The sequence below is a fragment of the Pelecanus crispus genome, chromosome 21, assembly GCF_030463565.1.
Source record: "Pelecanus crispus isolate bPelCri1 chromosome 21, bPelCri1.pri, whole genome shotgun sequence".
In the NCBI taxonomy this organism is placed as follows: Eukaryota; Metazoa; Chordata; class Aves; order Pelecaniformes; family Pelecanidae; genus Pelecanus; species Pelecanus crispus.
Genome location: NC_134663.1, coordinates 4,711,155 through 4,732,465, shown reverse-complemented (window position 1 = coordinate 4,732,465; position 21,311 = coordinate 4,711,155). Strand labels below are relative to the sequence as shown.

The window sequence follows — 21,311 nt, the reverse complement described above, 5'->3', positions numbered from 1 at the left end:
AAACCTCAAAACAATTCCTTGAGCTCCTTCTCAGAGGCGAGATAGAGGTGAAAGAGGACAAAGCACTGTTCCCTTAGTCCACTGAGTCACCGTGTCACACATCCAGAGAAATCATTCAAACAGTAGCTTGGCTGTGGTGTCCCAACCACAAAATAATATGTTTATTTTTTCCACCACTTTTTTTGTTGTCATTTTATTGATAAAAACTACACAAAAACTAACTGATCATAATAATTAATTAAAAAACCAAAAAACAATGTTACACATTCTCCTGTGTTTTAGAAATTGTGTCAGCCAGTGAGTTTCACCAAATACTCTTGCTTTAAAAGATTTTCCTTCTGATCCATTTCAAGCACATCACTTCCATTTTGGTTCCCAAACGTCCGTTAATTTTGCTTAAGAAGCACTGCTGGACTGTAAATATGAGAGTCGTTACTCCGTTGCATGTTTTCCCCTTTTTTAGAGCCCGAAAAGTAATTATAGTGTCAACAATGAAGCACAATGAAGATAGTAAAAATCAAAAGCACCCTCCATAGTGTACAGCCTGTGTCTTAAATGTACATGCACCCAAGTTTCTTTATTTCTGCTGCATCAATTAATTGCCAATGTCCTTTTGGTTGAGCATAAGCTTTAATGCCCATGTCTAAAGTTTGAAATATTAGCGCTTGACCACTTTTTTAAAAAAACAAACAAACAAAAAACCCCAACAAAAAAACAAACCCCCAAAAGAAAAAAGAAAATATATATCTATCTTTTGTTTGTTTAAAAAGAACAAAAATATTAAAGAAATCTTTGAATAGTAATAAACACTTAATAAGGAAACATGGCTGACCCACCCCACCCAAACCCTTGCCCTCCCCACCCCCTTTAATTTTTACCTGTGGTTCTCCTTCCCTGGAACCGTGCAATGTAGAAAAATCAAATATACAAACAAAACTCTTAATCCATCCCTTTATGTAGCTAGAGTGAAATCTATTTTTTTTTTTTTTAATAAGAACTTGACAATCTCTCTTTAATATTTACATTGAGGAATTTGTTTGAAAGTTTAAAGCAAAGAAAATCCTGAAGTTCTCAGTGTGTACTGCAAGATAGCATTTTCCAGTCTGCGGAGTTTGCTTTATCCCCTTCCCTGTGTCTGTGTTGGATCATTTGTAACTGGAATGGTAGATTTTAGTTTCTTGCCCTGGCCTCTTCTGAGATGAAAGGTCCCTCAAAAGAGCTCCCCGCTCCGCCCCCTGCAGAAGTTGTCTCCACCGTTAGTTTGGTATTCTCTCAATGTAAATGGCTGGAGCAGCCGAACGTGCGATTGTAGCTATGAAGCTGTGGTCTCGACTGAGTTCCAGGTTGGTTGTCTCAGCCTGCTCCCGGGACATGGCATCGTACCCCTTATTTACATGGAGAGGCTTATGAGCTTGGCAGTATCCGATCACTGGTTGGTCATAACTGTAATAGGGCAAAGTCTTCATGTGGTGAGGAACCTGCACCAGAGAAAGAGATCAAAAAAAAAAAGAAACAAACAAACATGTAAATAATGTGCTTAGTCATGCATTTCATATTTCATACAGCATCTATCGCAACGCAGCCTCAAACCCACTGGGCGCTCAGCACACTCGCGTTCATCCCCCGGTTCTTGCGGCAAGATAAACCGCTGAGGCTCCCAGGCTGCTGGCAGCACGTGCAGACCCCTCTCGAACAGGAGTGCGGACATTCCTGTTAGGCAGCGGGTCCCCGCCTGCGGATGGATGTTACAGCCGCTGAACGCCTGCAGAATCACGCACCCATTCTGGCCCTCTGCCATGTGCTGAAGCCGGACTAAAGGCGGTACTCTCCATTTCGGCGACTGCGCCTGCGGGCAGATTTTCCAAGTGGTCTTGCGTGCTCAATTCTGACCTCTTTTGGACAATCTGGCCGTGAAGGGTAAACTGGAAGCTGCTGGTAATAGAAACCTTTTAAAAACTGGCCCTTCTTCCAGTGCCTCGAAAGGGGCTGAGCGTTTCTACAAAACTCAGACCAGCCTGAGCACGTCAAAGGGCTGGAAAACCTGCCTGCCAGCATGTGCAGCTTTCAGCACAGCAGGAACACGTGTTTTTTTCTTCGACGACAAAGCTGCTTGCCCAAGGTCACCATTTCCTGGGTTCTTTACTTACAACCTCACTGAGAGAAGCACTGTCAAAGAGCCTCAACTGACGCTTGCTGGAGCTGAGCAGATCCACGCCTTGTAAGAATGGTCATGTATCTGAGAAGTCTGCAAGGTCTATGCTGAATCCCACCTCTCTTCTTCACGTAAATACTCAGAAACTGCCGGCCCCCCACCTTCTTTTTTTTCCATAAATGTTCGATGCTTGCAAATGTTAATCCTACAACTAAATGTGATTTACGGCACAACATCAGATACAAATCTTTGCAGATAATTTTATCATCTGCAAGAGATGAGCTGATCAAGAAGAAAGAAATATGCTCTCAGGGAAGAAAAACACACCCTGCAGGAGATACAGGCAAGAGTTTATTCTAACGCTGCTAGAAAACCGGAGCTCATTAGAGCTGCAGATGTCCTACGCATAGTTCAATCTCATAACAAATGCCTTCTTATTTTCCATGCCGAACTTTAAGTGAAGACTACAGAGCTAATTTATCACAAATTTCCATTGCATGGCGCACTTCATTCAAAAAGGTATGAAAAAAGCAAAGGCATTAAGACTAATTGTAAATTTTGCAGGGTTAGAGTTCCTCTTGCATTTGGATCTCCTCAGCAGTCAGATTCCTCCCCCTGCTTCTCTGCAGAATGCTGGAGAGATTCCAGAACTCTTCCACTAGCTGGAATTCAGCTGAAAACGTCATTTTACGTGACAGCTGAATGGCAAGAATGCAGAAGACAAGCTGCTCGGTAGAATTTGATGGGACAACTGTGTTCACTTGTGGATCACATTCAGCCACAGTGCAAGAAACCAGAACTCCCTTTGGATACAGTAGTATCTATGCCAATTCCCATCAGGGCTTGAATTTGTCCTCAGCCTTTAAGGCAGCTCTTTATGATTCTATAAAAGCCAAGGACTGTTTGTGTTCTGGAGAGTTGAGAGATTGAGGTCCTGGCTTTACAGCAATAATACACAGTACATTAACCACCTGAGTCCTGCGTGCAGCACTGTTTGCTTGTTTTCTCCCCTTCTCCAAGCAGGAGTCAAAAGGATCTCAACATCCCTAAATGGTGGATAAACATGCTTCCTTTTCAACTGTTTCTCAGTAGTTTTATAGAATCTCTCGCTTGCTTTCACTTAAAAGTCAGGTTTGCATGTGTCTGAAATCATATTAAGAAGGGCCACCGTGCCATGTGTGTGGAGGGAAGGTGGATATTCTTTGTCAGTGGAAAAAATAAAACAAAACAGGTGCATCAGGCAACCCAAGAGATTAAGGAGTTGCAGGTTAATTTGTGGAAAGCATTTCTAGGATAATGAAGCCCAGCAATGGATTTGCACGTCCCTGTTCTCAGGCCCGGCCCTTGTACTACTCTTCCTCTCCCTCTTTTGGATCCCATTCAGGGAATTTTGAAAGAAAAAAAAAGAAATCATGCCAAATGACTGCAAGGTTCAGTAAAGACTGAATGAAGAAATATCAACAGCCTTTCCCCTCCCAAGTTAGTTCTTGTCATGCCTCTAGAACCAAGGTAACAACCATACGAACAATTCAGAAAAGAACCTTCCCAATCAAAGTGAAAGCCTCCAGAGGACTGTCCCCACAAAATGGGGTCTCCTTTCCTCCCCTGAAACTACTTCTCTGAAACATAACGCTGCATTTTCAGAAGGGCATGCGGGATCAGTTTTCATTCACATTGAAATGACCGTACACAAAACCCAAGCCCACAAATGCTTTTTCAGGACACAGCCCTGACTGCAGAAACTACTGCAAATGTGGGCAATTGATGCAAGTAAAAAAGATGGAAAATACTGATGACATTGTTCTCTCTAAACAAAGCTGATACTATTGTATTTTTTCCGATTCAGAGATCAACAAAGCATATTTAAGAACATCTAAGTTGTTAAAAATTAATTTTAGAAGTATTTTTGCTCCAGGTTCTGAAGTAACTTCTTTTTTGTTTCATTATTGCTATGGAACTAATGCCTGAGATACTGAGAGATGTGACCTTGGACAAGTCATTTTATGAGCTGGAAAATGAGAAGATTAAGTCCTGCCCCTGGCTGCCCTTGAAGGCTAGAGCTCTTTGAAGCAAGGGCTGTTTGTGCAGGGACCAAAACAACACAACTGTAACCTAAGCTGGGGCCTTTCCGCTGCTATAGTCTCCTAGAGACAAGAAAGCAGATGACTAGAGGGAAGAAAATCCAAACAGGTCACTAAATACCTCAGCATTAAATACAGACTCTGGGATTCTGTCATCTCTGTCTCAAGGCCTTTTCCACAGAAGACACATTTTTCACGGGCTAGAAAGTGGGAGTAAGGCTGAGAATTTGCCTGCCAGCAAATCAAAGGCAGAGCCAAGAAAAGAACTGGGATCCTCCAGCATGGTGCCCTTCGCTGTCTCCTCCACGCCACTCCACTGCCACTAACCACAGCCATTTGTGCTACAAAATTCTTTATGTTTAGTTTTGGAAGCAGTTAAATTGTAAATGAAGATCAAGAGCTGCTCACATGGAAACACAACAGATACAAACCAAAACTCTTTCTTTCATATAATCTGTCATAACATCGGATTCAGTTCTTGGCTTCACGTGCTCGCTCATGGTTATGCTCCATGACAGCGCAGTCCAGTGCAGCTAGCGGAGCTCAGGGGGAGGTTTAGGTTGGAAACTAGGAAAATTTTCTTTACGGAAAGGGTGGTCAAGAATTGGAACAGGCTGCCCAGAGAGGTGGTGGAGTCACCATCCCTGGAGGTGCTCAAAAAACGGGCAGAGGTGGCACTTGGGGACATGATTTAGTCCAGTCTACCCTTGATTGGCTTACAGTGGACTTGGTAGTGTAGGTTAATGGTTGGACTGGATGATCTTAAAGGTCTTTTCCAACCTAAACGATTCGATGATTCTATGACACAGAACACCAAGATGTTTAACAGGAGATGATGCATGTGTCTCTTCACAGCATTTTCTGAATCATTTCTATTTTAATTTCTAAAAATGACACTGCCTAATACTTACTTAAAGGATTAAAACTTTTTGCAGTAGGAAAAACATAAATCAACAGGAGAAGGCACTCCAAAGTCACTGATGTACATGTGATGGACATTCTGGTTTTGGCCCATGTATGATACCAAGTAGGACCGTCTTCTGCTCTCATGCCTTGTTATAAGGGGGCATACCGCCTACCCAGCGTTGCAGACAGTTGATTAAGCCAGTGAATGACTCTGCACTCTGAAGAATGCATCGACTCCATTACACCACGAGCTTACTGCCTTGTAAGCACTGTAAGCGTTCAGGGCGGGTTTTGGGCTAATGGGCTGGATTAGTCAGCTCGTAGTGACTTCTGAAGTCCACACCTCTGTAGATCTTCGCTCTAAATGTAATAAACATTGCATCTTAGCAGCCACACACTTCAAACAAAGGTTCTATTACAAGAAAAATTTACATAAATCCCCAGCTACAGGAGAAAGATAAAAGATTTACTGGTGGAAAGTTAAGAATGCAAATCTTCCCTTTCGCAGTCGAAATGACATTGGAGAGGTTAACAGCTCGACAGCCTTGCTGCTGAATAACAACTCCCTTCAAAACAAGCTGGACTAACGTGAGTTTACCTGAAGTTCAGTGAAATTCTGGCCTGCATTAAAAATATATTTCTCAACACCCCCTGTCCACTTTTCCTTTGACATTCAGCAATGACATTCCCTTAAATCCTTAGTCATTCCAAACATGCAAACACATGTATCCATATTCCAGTTCAGGTGTTCTGTCTGTTTAATTTTCTTACACTGCACTGAATTTTATCAGCAGCTTTACTTACTTATGTCAGAAATATTGGGAGGTAAATTAGCTAACTTATTCTATAAATTTCTGATGATTATTACACAAGAAAGTTCTATTTTAAAATTTCAGTGGTAAGAATTCAGCTTGGACTTCTGCTTCTCATAGGTGCAGCCATTAAAACCTAGATTTTGACCAAAACATCAATAAAAAGCCTTATTCTGGAACTTGGAAAGTACATCAGTAGAGATGTAACCTTACCATATAGCCACTGAACCCAATGAGCTTTAAAGAATATTGGATTGGGGCCTAAGTGAATATCAAATGACCTTATTTCTAAAATACTTTTCTCTCTCCTGCCTCTCAGTATGTTAAACACTCTCATACGGCCTTAACTGCTTGCACGGCCTCCTAACAGGCCGCTGCAGACAACCTGAAATTCAGCCCTGATAGGAACCCTAAGGTATGACACCTCTTATCAAGCAACGCCAAAGGGGTTTAACAGAATATCAAGTTCTTCATACTGACTGCGACTCCTGCTTAAGTATTTTCTTCTGTGCTCACAGCAACAGACTTACCGCAGTGAAGACTAGTAGAGGATCAGGCAGAGAATAACTCACTCTCACTCAGGATCACTCGCAGTTCAGCAAGATCTAATCACAAGCAGTCCCAGGATAAAATAATTTCCTGGTAAACTGTTAAATCAAGTTTTGGAAACACAGGTTTTCAGAACAGACCTATTTCATGTCAGAAATATTATGAGGCTTTTTTCTTTGTGCTCAGTTTTGAAGAAAGATCTCCCACCATTCATTACCCTGCAGAGAAGGAAATTCTTTCTTGAGAAACGTGAACGGCCGTGGATGTCTCAGTGACTCACAGTACCAGCTATCAACAAGAGGACAGAAATGTCATGTAAGGAAGGAATGACAATCCCAGCACAGTTTCTGGGGGGAAGTCCGTGGTGGGAGGGAGTTGATTTTATTTTTTCCCTGAAAGCAGAATGGTGCGAGGGCACGAACTGTCATAGGATTCTCAGATGAGTAACTGCTTTGGCAAGAACCTAAAACCTGGAGCGTGGCAATAGAAGCGATGTACTTTGGAGAACCAGACTGTTTCAGCTGTCTCAGTCCAGATACCTTCGCCTTACACGTTCACTGTTTAGACACTGCAGTTTATATGTCTTCAATTCTGTTCCTTCTGTTTTCAAAGAGAAAGAACAATCTGTTTTTAAAACTAAAGACATGCTCCATTCATCCTGATGGAAAATGCGATAGAACAACCACCACTGTCTTGCAGTAGACACATTCTCCTTCTAAAAACCAAAAATGAAGCATGAACATTCTCAAGCAGTTGAACACTATCTGGTTTCACATTTGCTGATACTCCTTAACCCAGGTAAACTGATTTATGTGTAAATACTTGCCTAGTTCATGATTACATGATTAAATTACATGCAACTTTAGAAGTTGTCCATATCTAGTGGAAACTCAGAGTTACGAAACATGGAAGCTATGTTTTCTCATTAGTGCTAATACTTAAGTCTCAGAACACCATGACTTCATTGCTGAATTAGCATCACAGCTGTTGATAAATCAAATTCAGAGTTCATTTTAAACCCTATCATAATTTAGAGTAAAAATAAGCAAGATATACTATCGTAGCTTTACGATTAGTGAAGCACACAGCTTCACCTCAGAGACAGATTGATTAGGCACCTTAGGCAGATATAGCTGGTATAAACAATTTCAGTGGATTTCACGCTGCTGAAAAATCACAGTTAACAACCCTGGAACATCCCTTTGGAGTCAGCTCGGAAAACCACTCCTATTCAGGAAAATGCACAATCATACACTTCCTATTAAACCCATTAAAAGGGACGAACGCAGACACTGAAGTTAGTTCTGAAATATGAATGGGTACGTGTTTTCTTCTGTTTCCAGCTGGAACAAACACAAAAGTGCCTGGCTGTTTTTTAAAATAGGCCTTTTGTTCTGAAATTCATGTTTCCTAAGGTAATTCTCATATTGACAAAAAAATCAAATCTCATTTGTTAAAAAAATTCAGATCTCAGACTTCTGAGTGCTCTGTTGTGTGGTGCTATGAGGTTTTTATGAACACTGTTTTTACTGAGGTTGTCTGCGTGACATCTGAGCATTTCAGAAAAACTGTCAACTTGATTTTTATGTGAAGGTCTTCAAAATCTTTAATTAGCCCGGGTTTTCTAAGAGTTACAGATCCCACTGGGAACTCTGCCTGAGGTTGGTATGCCTACATTAGACATGAAGCACTGAGCAAGAATCTTTCGGTTAGCTTGAATCGTAGGTGCAATTCCCACAATCAATTCCCTGCAATTTCATGTTCACTTTCCTTCCCGCTCCAGCCAGAAACCACTCCTTTGCCTCCTATCTACCTCCCACCAAATCAGACTAATGGTCTCTGCAGCTCCCTCCGGGAGACGAGACGGACAAGAAGGAAGACTCAGCCTGTAGCTAAGGGTCCCACGCTACGTGGTCCTGAGCCCACCGCCCCGAAATCATCGGCACCATGGCAAGACCTGCCAGCTCTGTATCTACCAGTTTTCCCCAAGAAATCAAGGACATGCTGCTCATCATCACCAGAGGGCTGGTGTTCCACCGGGGTGGGTAATATTACTAGTTCCTCATCTCTTGCACACTTGTGCACACACACGCCACCTTGCTTATATGTTCTTAAGTCAAAGCGCCGTACAAAGCGAGCTTGTCTTCTACATAAAGCACAGTACCTCTTTTGATGTACTTCTCTGCAGCGGCTTTTTTTCCCTTGCCTTACGCTTATGTCCACTGTAGTAGTCCTACAAACTCATCTTACGAGCATCCTACGTCCGTTCAGACCTCTGCATGATGCAACTCAATACCAGTAAGTCACACATCCGTCAGGAAGCAAGCACATCATGGGAAGAAGATTAGTGATCTCATCAGTCCACTCGGATCCTATCGGTCCAGCGGGAATTGCGGCTAATGCGGAGTCCTGCTAGTCACTGAACTACAGCTGCTGAATATGCTTTGGACCAAACCCGGCAGTGCGTTTAGCAGGCTGCAGTTTCCCAGTCAAAACAGGCAGTGAGCAGCCAGGACAAGGACTGCTCTCCCGACTAGACCTGAGGATTAAATCAAGGTCTTTAGAACCAAGCCTGAAATCTCTTGAAGGATGTAGCGGTTGGAGGAAGGCACTGGACGGCTTCTTCAACATATGGAAGGGAAGCCTCTACCAGAAATTAACCTGGAGATAAAAGGTTTTGGTTGGCAGGTCTCAGACCATTTCCTAGTAAAAAAAATTGGTATCAGTGGAAATTTGGAACCTAAATACTACAAATGACTGACAGGTGGGTCATTAATCTACTCAATTCTTGTATTTCTGGCCGAGAAAATGGAATCCCCAAATTGGTATAGACTGTACTGTCAGAAGAGAGGTCTTAGTATGAAAAATGTAGAGAAACAACAGACAGGAGACGCGGGGCAGAGGATAATGCAGCCATCAGTTACTTTTGCATGTCTTATTCAAGGTCTATTTATAGTTCATAAAAAGTTAAGGGATGATTAATAGACATAATAAATAACTACAGGAATTAAACAAACATCATTGTATTAAATATGATTATAAGCATATTAACCTAATAAATTATATGTCATGCTAATAAGCAACTTATGGATATATGGGACTATATAATTATCTACAAAATTGATTTCGTATAAAACAGAGTTCATTAAAATATGTCTATTAATTTCTTATGGGGCATTAAAATATTTGCCAACTTTTAAAAACATCTAAGCTATACAGGACATACTATAGAGACAGAATTTTATGATTTATTCCGTCATCCTTGCAGTGTATTTCATGTTCTAAACCCCAATATAACATCACCCTGTCAGTTCCACTGACACGGTGAACTGGATTTTAAGCTTTCCTTTCCTTCCCTACAGATAACTTCCTAATCCTTCTATCCAATCACACAAACGCCTTTCCCTATAAAACCAAACCTCTCGACGGACTGTTTAGCTAAGTGTGCTTTTCTGGAGATCAGGAGAAAAATCATGCACACCCCACTGCTCCCTCTATGGGCCGATTTGATCTTTCAATCTGTAAATGAAAAGGTTTCCCTAAAGGAAACTCCCAGAAAGAAGAAAGCCTTCTAAGCCTTATTATTGTTCCTTGGGCAAAATACTTCTTTTAAATTGCTTTATCTGGTTTTTATGGAGTATCTGGCTCCTGACAAAAAGGCCCACTGATGAAAAACTTGAAGTGAGATTCACAGTAACCTTCGATTTTCCGCTCTGGAGGGCCGATAAAATAAACAAACTATCTAGATATTCTAATTGGAAAGCCATTAATATTGCTTTCAGTGTTATTAGGATAATTTCCAATAGAATTCAATAGGAATAGAAGCCTGGTGGTTCAAAAAAGCTTTTACATTGCTTAGGGACAGAAGATTAGATTTTCAAAAGCGCTGCAATATGTTGTAGTAGTTACCTATCTAGATGCAAAAGAATCCCTTTGGGTGCCTCTCCATATCTTTGGGTGCCTAAATACACATACCTTCAAAAATGTAGTCTCTTTTAAGGCAACTCGGCTTTCATTTAGACACTTTAAAAAGCCATATTCTCACCAGGAATTTCTGCTCCCTATGCATTGCAGGAACAGCTGCAAAGTGTAGATCATCTGTATTTAACCTAGCAGGACGAGCCAAAGGCCCACCTAGCCACGTCTCCAAGGGATCCAGAAGAAAGAGCAGAGCGCAGGTCAACCACCCGGTAATAGCTTCCACAGAGCATTCTCCTGACCTCCAACACTCCCAGCTTCAGTTAGATTTCTAAACTGCTGCGTTTCAGGCCTGAAATGCTATGGAGCTGGATGTTCCTATGGATTTAAGAGCCTGAAGTATCCTCGCGGGCCCTAGGTCCAGTGCAGCATTTGGGAAACGGAGCACATTGTGTCTGTCGAAAAAGAATTATGACAATAAGGGAAAAGGTAGAGTTGTTTTTCCATGCAGTGATCATAAAGATGGCAACCTGCTCCATCTATTACTCACAATAAATAAGTACAGTATTTAATATGAACATCTGATAATGTTGCTGCCACAGTGACAAATGAAGGCACTGGAGAATGAGTGAAATAAGTCTTTGTCTCATATTAAAATACTGCCTTTTCATTAGATCTGCCTAGAATTTATAGTATGCAAAAGAGCTATCCAGAAATGGATGGCTTCTTTAAAGATTTTTAAATACTATTTAAAGTTGCTCGTGGATCATGTACATCAAGAGACCAAAAATGTACTTCCTAAAGCTGGAGAAGCGTGGCTCAAATTGCACAAAATTTTGCCCTCCAGACATGAGTAGCTATAAACAAGGCAACATGATGGCTTATGATTAAAACCCACACCGGTGCTAGAAGAAAGGGGATACTGGGTGCCTTAACGGACCGATAAAAGAAATGGAAGTTTTTCCTTCTACGTTATCTAGTTATACTATACCCAAAAGGTTTTGGCTTGAGTCAGATGATGGTCTCAACCCATTTTTGATTAAAAAAATGCTTAGAGCCACATTTCTAATTGGCACTAAGTCAATTTAATATGGCAATGTTAAACATACGATAGTATCCAGCCCCTGCATCCCCAACAAGCTGTAACATGACGGAGTCCTTCTCCTCTGTCACCATTTAAAATTCAATGCTTAAACATTATGGCATTTGAAGGGGTCCTTCTTTACAGAAAACGGGTGCCAAAGAAAAGAATAACTGGCAGAAAAAATAAAGAAAAAAGATGCTCATGCTACTGTTGTTTCACCTGCTCCGGGGATCAGATGGTCTACAGCAGACCATCAACATCCAGAGCTCTTGATCAGGAATGTCTTAAACTCAAAGAAGAGAAGCAAGCAAAGCATCACGACTGTAAACTGAGCACAAGTTCAAGGAATTATTAATTTCTCTTGAGAAAACAGTGAGATAAATTCACTGTTGTGGGAGAGAAGAAAGAAACCGCTGGCACTACAGACCTTCTCGGACACGGGAGGGAGCTCCTATTATACTGAATGTCTCAGCAGGATTCTATTCATGAGAAATTACAAGATTTTAATTGCCTCCACTGTCTCCGAGCAGAGGAATCGGTGTCTACGGTGGCACAACGTACTGGCAAGAGCACTAATCCAGTAGCAGAAGGGACAGCTTCTCCTCCTGATGCGCGTATGTCACTTCCATTAGCACTGATGGGAGCAGCGTGCCCACGCCCAGGGGAAACGGCAACCCCCCAGTTTCCAAAAGGTACCGATATGTGACTTGTATTGGGGTGAGGATTTATATAACCACCGTCTTCGCTGAAAGGTTAAGGAACAGTCTCTGCATCTTGCAGCACCGTAGGTTAAGGTAGAGTAGGGCAGAGCTAGAAGGAAATGGCTGGTTTCGGTTGAGGGAAGGAAAATGATTTTGGGATGAGGATGAAGAACTGGCAGGAGGGTGCCCCTAGTTGGGGGTGACACGCTGCCTGGTGCAAAGACCGGAGGACCTGGTGCCAGGGCTCCTTGAAGGCAGTGGCTTTGAGTCAGCAGAGAGGCTGGAGTGGCTGGAACACACCCTGACCCTGGGAGACAGCCTGGCTTAGAAGCGCTGGGGAATAAACACAGCCTTTTCCCAGCTTTCCTGCCAAACCCACTGAACACGCAAACTGTGATGGGGGAGCAAGTTCAACTCCTTAACTAGTGTGCTAAGGGGTGATGCTGTTCAGCCCACCAGCTCCAAGAAAAATCTATCTACCTGAACCTCAGAGGCTACCAGTCTGCCTAGTTATAAATAAATTACTCATAGGTATAGCTATGTAGTTCGCCCCCCACCCACCTGTGTCAAAACAAGACATACAGAGTAATATGAGGACTTTAATTAAAGCTCATGAAAAGCCTTGAGAGCCTTGGATATGAATTGCTACAACAACTCACCGTATTCCTAAAGCCTCTCTCTACTGTGACAGGGCAAGCCTATCCTGCCATTGCTCATCTGTGAGCGTGTGACTTGCAAAGGAGGGATGCAACAGCAGCAGTGTTACTGCTTTTCTGAACAGACTCCTGAAATGGCAAACACGAAGAAGAGAAAAGGCAGGGTAGGGACTCGCACGGTACTCAGTATTAGAAAATTAATAACAAACGTGGCTTCATGCTTCAGTCATGTTCTATAGAATCTTTGTATATCAAGCAGAAAATTAATGCAAGACTGTCCAGCATTGCAGGCAAGGACATTTCACAATGATAGCATTATTTTTTAATACTCTACAGAAAACAAATGACTTTTTCATTCCTCTGGGCAAATTTTATAATATGCAGGGAAATCATCAGTAAAGACATACTCAGAATCCCTGAGAAAACTGGAAGAAAGATGGGTTAGAAAATATTCTTGGCTTAGCAATCTTTGCTGCAACAAAACCAAGAGGATCAATTCAATTACTGCATGAAAACAAAACCAATGGAAATAATTACTGAGCAACAGTAGTTTAGTGACACTTTTAAAGCAGAAAGGAATGTTTGGACGACATTCAACCCCCCCCCCACCCCCAACAAACCACATGCTAAATCCTCCAAACAGCCACTGTGTAAGATGAGAAGAGGGTACAGCAACTACACAGAAAAAACACTGAAACACCAGAAACTAAGGTTTAGTGGTGAACCCACTGAGAATTGGCACAGAAACTACATGGTCGAGATGGTTAACAAGTAGGGGAAAGGACAGATGCAGCAAGCAGCAAGCCTTCTTCATTTTGTCCCATTTCTAAGCACCAAGAGAGAGCCGCTCCAGACAGAGGTTCAGGATGGAACAGCTTTGGGACTGCTCTGTGTCAAGATCACCACTCTCCCCTTTGAAACAGCTGTCAGCTGGCAAGAGCCAAAGCTGTAATTACTGGCAAACAGATCGAGATGTGTAAACCTGACCGGAAGCCCGAGACGAGCTCTGAAAACCAAAAAGTGCTCAGACCCCTCCAGACAACAGAAATAAAGCGCCTTACCTAGAGAGCTGAGCACTATTAGATGCAGCCAGGAGAGGGCTGTAGAGTACGCGCTAGCCGTCGCTCTGTACAGACTCTGGCATTTCAGGAAAGCCAAACAAAGCCGCCCGTACCTATTCTGACGCAATGAACATTAATAAGCAAAAATAGTTGTTGCCTACTTGGACCGTTTCTGTGCTTGAGCACAGCAGTAGCGATGGAGTGAAAATTAAAAGAATGAGGTCCAAAGAATCCTGCTGGAAAATAAGATCTGCCCCGTGTGCTAGGTTTTGAAAACCGAAGGAGCTGCTGTTAGAAATATCTGCAGCTCACGTCAACAAGAGACAGCATGCTTGAACAATCCCTCAACCAGCCAAGCATGAGCCAAACAGTTTCCAGCTACTCTGATATTTTTTTAAACTTGTTTTGTTTGGGAAAGGTAACCCCAGTGTGTCAGAAGGGATCAGCAAACAGGTAAGTAATTCAGCTTTTTTGGAGTGTAGCATTTGGTGCGTTACTGGCATGGTGGAACATAGGGCTGTAACCATCACCAACCTCCTGCACGGGACCTTTCCCTCTGACAGGTCAATGTTGCAGCCACCTGGAACAAACACCCGAGGCCTAGTTCATCTGTAGGATCAAGGCAATAGCATGACCCGATCACTAACTACACAAAGGTGAAACAGACTGGGAGAAGAAATCTAAAGAGATAAATAAGCCTCCCATCACCCCAAATCTGTTGTTTATTTGCAGTGCCTAGAGGCCTCGACCAAAACGGAAACTGCACTGTGGTAACCAATGCCCGTGCATTTAGTAAGAGTCCTTGCCCTGAAGAGCTTCTGCTCCAGACAGGCGTGACAGATGAAGGGTGGGAGAAAGGAAAATAGCAAACAAGAAAAAGATCTCCAAACTGAGGCACAGATTGAGGGACAGATTTTTCCACGAGCTAAATACATGAATACAGATCTTTTATCCCTAAATGACTTCCCTCATCATGTGGCCACTGTGCCTGTGTATATATTTGTAAGTGATACAGCCCAGTATGAGCAAATCTGCAGAGCACAGGAGCTGGTGTTGACTCCACGGTGTCCACAACATACGCATTTCAGAGGACCTGCATCAAACCAGCTCCAGTCTGGTCTCAAACGCTCAGAGCAGATCCAGTTTAGCTTCATTTTAAAGGGATTTGGCCTCTGTTCTCTATGACTGTTCTGGGATGTTAATTAACTGAAGCACATTAGTGAGGACAATCTGGAGACCCGCATCAAAAGTATGACCCTGATCTGAACTAAAACACCAATGTAAATGCATCCTTTGGGAGCCAGGGAAGCGATTCAGCTCTCTAGTGTCCCAAGACAGCACAACAGAGCTCAACCCTCCCGGTTTAAAGGTATTTTTGACTTTGACATCAGAGTTTAAGGTGACGCTAGAAACCTCCACGCAAGAGGTTTGCCTACTGCTCTTTTAAGAGCCCTCTTTACTTCCATGTGGTTAATCTAAGATCAACAAAGCCTTCACGGAGCTGAGCGCTTGCAAGGATGGATGCTTAAGCTGGTCATGCCAGGCTTCCTTCCAGAGGCAGCACACGGTGGTCTCACTGCATTCCAGAACACGAGGAGAACAGCTCTTTGGCAGAGCCCCTCGGAATCAGATTTGCAGCCCAAAAAACTGGCTAGGTGCTGAAGATAACCTGTGCAAACCAGAGTCTTGCATGAATCTCCGGCAGTGTGTGGCCGCCATCGCCCTGAGGGTTGTTCAGACCCCTTTGCTCCTTTCCTGCCTCTTCATTCCAAACTAAAAAGAGAACAAAGGTGACATTGTGACTGCAGGCCACAGCCTCTGCACTTCTCTGGTGAAGAAAGAGGAAGGCTGAAAAAAATGATCCCACAGTAATTGCGGCAGGAAACAGAAAAAAGATTGTGGAAAAGACATTGGATTTCTGTTGCACTACGGCCTCTCTCTCAAGAGCACAGAGCACGCTCTTGAGAACACGCTCTGCATCGAGGGTTTTCACTGCCACCAGTGAGCAGCATGAAAACCTCAAATAAGCAGAAGGGGTCAGATAAAATGTGTACTGCCCACAGGGTCTCTGGAAAGCAAAGCCAATCAAAGTATCTCTACGATGTTTTCATTCTCACCAGGGGGACTGGACAGGCTTCCTGAAATACAGAGCACACCGCGGAAAGATGCACTCTTCTTTCATCTGCCCCAAAACAAGGATGGAGCGCATGAGGGACAGCAATAGGTGTATGAAGATGAATGGGGAATACAACAAAGGCAATTTATCTCAATGACCTGAGCTCTGTAAAAAAGAACATAAAGCACTGGCCACTTCTCCATATCCTTTAACATTACACATAATAGAGTTTTTCAATCACTAGCAAAATGGGTTCATGAGATTATCGGGTATTTCAGGAGCCAAATGATCACCCATCCTCTTCACACCGGTGGAATGGTTTATGCTTGGCAATCAGAAATAATTCAGACTTGCACGATACGAGATCTACTGTATGTATCTTCCACAAAGTAAAACATGGATAATAATACTAATAAGCCATGATTCACAGCAAGTGTGCTGCAGTCCCATCAGTGTTGACCCATCAGGTCTTTGCAAAATTTTATACAGAGCCTGTTTTCAGCCTGCCACATTCCTAAGTCAAATCATGGTAGCAACAAGAACAAACATCAGTTGTTCGCCCTGGTGCTGCACCTTTCATCCAAGGGCTCTGCAATCGTTATTCAGATAAGTCTTGCGTTGCTGCTTTGAGATGAGCGGGTATCATTACCCTCACGTTATAGACAAATAAACAGAGGTCAAAGAACTCCCCCAACGCAATCTGGAGAGTTAAGCACCTACATCAAAGGGTTTAATAAAGACCGATATCACTATTCCTACCACAAAGACAAGGAAGCAGAGACCAGAGTTGAAGCTGTTAGTCCAACATCACATAACTGCCTCTGGATCTTTGGTCTCTACGATACCTCCACCTGAGAGTTGTCTCGCAATTTAACGACTAGTATCAGATCTATCTAGAAACAACCACAATGATTTATTGCACCTTAAGGCACCCCTGTGCTTGCTTATTGCTATGTTCTTCAAACAAAACAAGTGACGGGTTTTCTACATTAATGAACTATTTAGATGGAGTTTTTGGTCATTGTTTCTCGCTGTTTTCTGGCGCCTCACCTCTATGAGCATATCCCTTCCAGCCTCTTTCTGCTCTGGCACATCTTGCCTGTGGCCTTTGCCGAGAAGGGCAGGTTGTGACGGAGTGCCTTGCACGACCCACCCTGTCCCTGAGCTTCCAGCCCTGGCAGCTCCCCCTGTTTCCTCAGCTGCCTGTGCCAGTTGTCAGGACCTGGCAGCAGGAGAACCAGCCTCGCCGCTCACCCAGCAATGATATAGATGTTACAAAGTTCCTGAATAATTCTTTCATATATTTAATATTTGCATATTTCCCTAATCCACACATTTTTGACTGGACTTTTGGCTAGGGTTAATGCTAACTTAATACTTAGATACATGGCTCTGTTGTGTGATATGGCCCAAATACAGTCAATCATAAGGACCGCACTGACAAAAGACTTCGGGAGGGCACGCTAAAAGGGGATTTAGAAGTCTCAGAATCTTAAAACCTGGCCCCAACGTTGCAGATCAAGGGCCATTAAATCAATTAGAGATGGCCTTCCAATTCAGGAAAAGTGAAACTATTATATTGGTTCTGCAGCCCAATGTATAGCCTTTTATTTCATCTCCGTCAAATTCAACTGGTTTTGTCCTTTATCAAGTCAATAGGACTTTCCTGTAAGGCGCTGTAAGTGTTCTGGTGATCAGCTCTGCCTTAACTACAGCCACACACAGTGCCTACCAGAGCGGGGCTGTGATCACAGTAAGGCTCACAGCATCTGCTATAATTCGCTAATAATCACAATACTTAACAGAAGGGACACAAACAATGGGGTCCTTGGGAAAAATGGAGTCCTCTGGGTGCCACCTCAGTTTAAATAATAAATACAGCCTTTTTCTTTGGCCTGCATGTTCTCCCACTCATATAAACAAAACCAGGGGAAGGTTATTTAAGTATCCGTTAGTTTCCTAGTAATTATGTTGTTCCCCTCCCTGTTCTCTACCCCAGAATAAAGTACATAGACTTGCATCAAAACACAAAAGCAATCAGAAAGACCAACATCTAGAGCGATTATCACCAGCTATGCACTGCCTGCCACAATACCCAAGGCTCTGAGGAAGAGCCTCAGAGCCCTCATCTCCTGGTTATAAACAAGCTACCAAGGTAAGACGAGGTAGGGTGAATGGCAGTAGAGCAAAGTACTGGTTGCCAGCTGGACAATGGTTGACATGGTTACCCTTTTCCTTTTTGTGCTACAGGTATGTAGTAAGTTCAGCTTCAAAACCTTACTACAATACAACACAATGCAATACAGTCTCTTCCCTATTACCATGGAAGAAAAGAATGTGCCATTGACGGACTTCTGTGCCCTTTTAAAGCAGAACAGCTCTGACATCAAAGCTCACAGCACTCCTCTGTGATAGTCATTCACTGTGTCTTTGTGGTCAGGAACTAAAACATTTTTATGAAGTTCTAAGGGAAAAAATTATCTCCTGAAAATGAGTCTCTTGTAGTAAGTGCTGCAAATAATGAACAGCTGCACTGTTTCCTTTGGAAGGTGAAACGAAGGAAATGCAGCCTTAATGTGCATTTAAAGCAGGAACGGGTCAGTCTCCAAGATGTTTATTGGGCATAATGGAAGCATTCAGTTGTCAAAGGAAACATTAAAAAAAAAAAAAAAAAAAAAAGAGTGAGGTAGGACGCATTATTTAAACACATATTTATCTATCAGAAAAAAACAGCTGCAGATTAGAGGGGAGTGTGATCAACCGTGGCTCAATTGTAGCCTCGACCATATGGTTTTTGTCTGACAAATCAGGGGACTATCTTCTTTTTTCTTCCCCCTCCCATTTTGCAAGTGGGGCCTAGGTATCACAATACAAAAGGAAATAAAGTATATATATCCTCAAAAAACATCCCTTCATTGAGGGCTCTGCTGCCACTTGTTGACATAAATGACAGTTCCCTCAGCATACCTGATGCAGTCTGAATTTGTGCACTAAGGGCACGATGACAGTTCTTGTGCTCAGACTCTGCTGAAAGACTCATATTCAGTCCCCTCATAGAATCACGGAACGCTTTGGGTGGGCAGGGCCCTTCAGAGCCCACCCAGCCCAGCCCCTGCAGTGCCAGGGACAGCTTTAACCAGCCCAGGGTGCTCACAGCCCCGTCCAGCCTGGCCTGGGATGTTCCCAGGGATGGGGCCTCCACCGCCTCTGGGCAACCTGTGCCAGTGCTTCACCACCCTCAGCATAAAAAATTCCTTCAATCCTGTTATCCTTCAATCTTCTTTTAGAGGGAGCGGTCTTCATGCTTTTCCTTCAGTATCAACCTGGTGGATATTTCATCCCAAAGACCTTGGTTTCCAGGTCATTTCTACAGAGCTCTGCAATAGCACACTCCACCTGGCCTGCTCTACATATATTAATGCTCCAATGTTTTTTCTTCTACATGCATCATCCAAGATAGTCTGGGGAAAAAAAAAACCCCAAACACCCAAACCGTACTGCAGCCTAAGCCTACTTTTTTTTAAAACAGAATAAAATATTGATAATCTATGTTCCCTTTCTGATATGTGCAGTTACTAGAACTTCATGAGTTTGGGGGAGAAAAGTTTACAACACAAAATAAACATTAGAAGTTGACACAAATTTAGGACAGAAGAGAAACAAAGAACCTGCACGCATAAAACACTTGACTGGCCTTCCAAACATTCTCAGACAGACTCCATTACTGCAGGCTAAACTCTACACAAACATTCTAATATACAAGTGCATTAGGTAGAAATTACAGAAGACCAATATATGGGAAAGTGTTTTAGGTTCTTTTTTGGCTGTACACCAAGGGAGGGAAGGGACAGTTAACCATTAACCACTACTCACTCACGTATACCCATGGAATTGCCTAACTTGTTGGAGTCACGGTTGCTTTGGTATGAAACGCTGTGTAGATGAAGCTCAGAAAAGATGCCAGATCTGGTGCCCACAGCACAGAGACTGCCACACTGGAGCTCTGGTCCCAGCTTGAGCCCTCGGGGAGCTCCGGTAACGCGAAACAATCAATTCTGGTCCTGCTGAAGACGAAAAGGACCTTTGCAATCGATGTGGCTGGCTGCAGGGTGCCCTCTCAGGCAAGAAAGAACAACAAATTACTTTCCCCTTTCCTTTTTAGGGAAACCAGACCTTTCAAGTAGTGGTAAATGCAATTACCAAGCCACAGTATCCTTTCTGTTCTGACAAGTTGTACTTTACCCAACCCAGATGTGAGGCAAGGTGCTCGTTCTGCAACACCGCAACCTTCATGCTTTCCTGAACATGAATATTCATTCGATAAGCAACATTAATGATGGGGCACAACAGAAACTTCTCTTCCCCCAACCACGCACATGCTCTCAGAAGCAAGTATTAACTGTAATTAACTGTAAACACATTTTGCAGAAAAACAAGAGCCACCAAACCCCTTCAGGGAAAAACCTTGTCCCACCCAACACTCACTGTGAAAACAAACTACTGCAAATCTCTCCTACCCCTGGCTGTCCCTTTGTGCCTGTGTTCACCCAAGCCTGCGACCGCAGATATGCTAAAATAATTAGTAAAGTTATGGAATCATTATTCTGTTGTCTAGCAAACTAACTCCATGGCAATTTTAGACTGTGCTGGATTATTTTGACTAAATAAATCTCCAGCTCAATCTAAGCAGTATGTAGAGTCCATAGCAAGATTATGACTCCATTTTCTTAAACCCTACAGAAAACATACTTCCATCTCTGTAGAGCTGATACACTAAAAAGGTAGAGTAAGATTCTTGCAATTTTTAGAGACCAGTGAACTGAGATGGTATGACAGCAAGGACCTTCTTTTATAGAACTGTAACCACTGGAAATACGTTTTCAGACATTTCTGCTCAATTTGTTTTATATTTTACAGGACTTTTTAATTGATCCGGATAAAATGAAGTTACCCCTTCCTGTACTGTGAGAAACAGTGTGTAATCCTTCCTTGGCTACTGCTGCATTAGCATTTTATAACATTATAGATTTCATCCCATCTCACCCTCAGTCATGTCTCTCCCAAGGTGTGGGATGTTGTTCATCTACCATCTCCCTCTACGTAAACCTTTTCATACCTCTGATCTTCCTACTGCTTTTCTCCCTGTTCTCCAGTTCTACTAAATCTTCTCTGAAGTGGGGTGACCAGAACTTCAGGAAACACTCACATGCAGTGAGTAGGATGGAACAGTGATGTTTTCTCTTTTGTTCTTAATTTCTTTCCTAAATATTTGCCC

General features: G+C 42.8%; 1 protein-coding gene across 1 annotated transcript in view; it reads right to left on the bottom strand.

The window, feature by feature from the left end:
- Positions 1 to 1,256: 1,256 nt before the first annotated feature.
- The window catches only part of LRRTM4 (leucine rich repeat transmembrane neuronal 4), a 223,442-nt gene continuing 203,387 nt past the window's right edge, over positions 1,257 to 21,311 (bottom strand). Inside the window, exon 4 of the mRNA XM_075724201.1 lies at positions 1,257 to 1,478. Coding sequence (XP_075580316.1) covers positions 1,257 to 1,478 — 222 coding nt within the window. The remainder of the gene's footprint in view (positions 1,479 to 21,311) is intronic.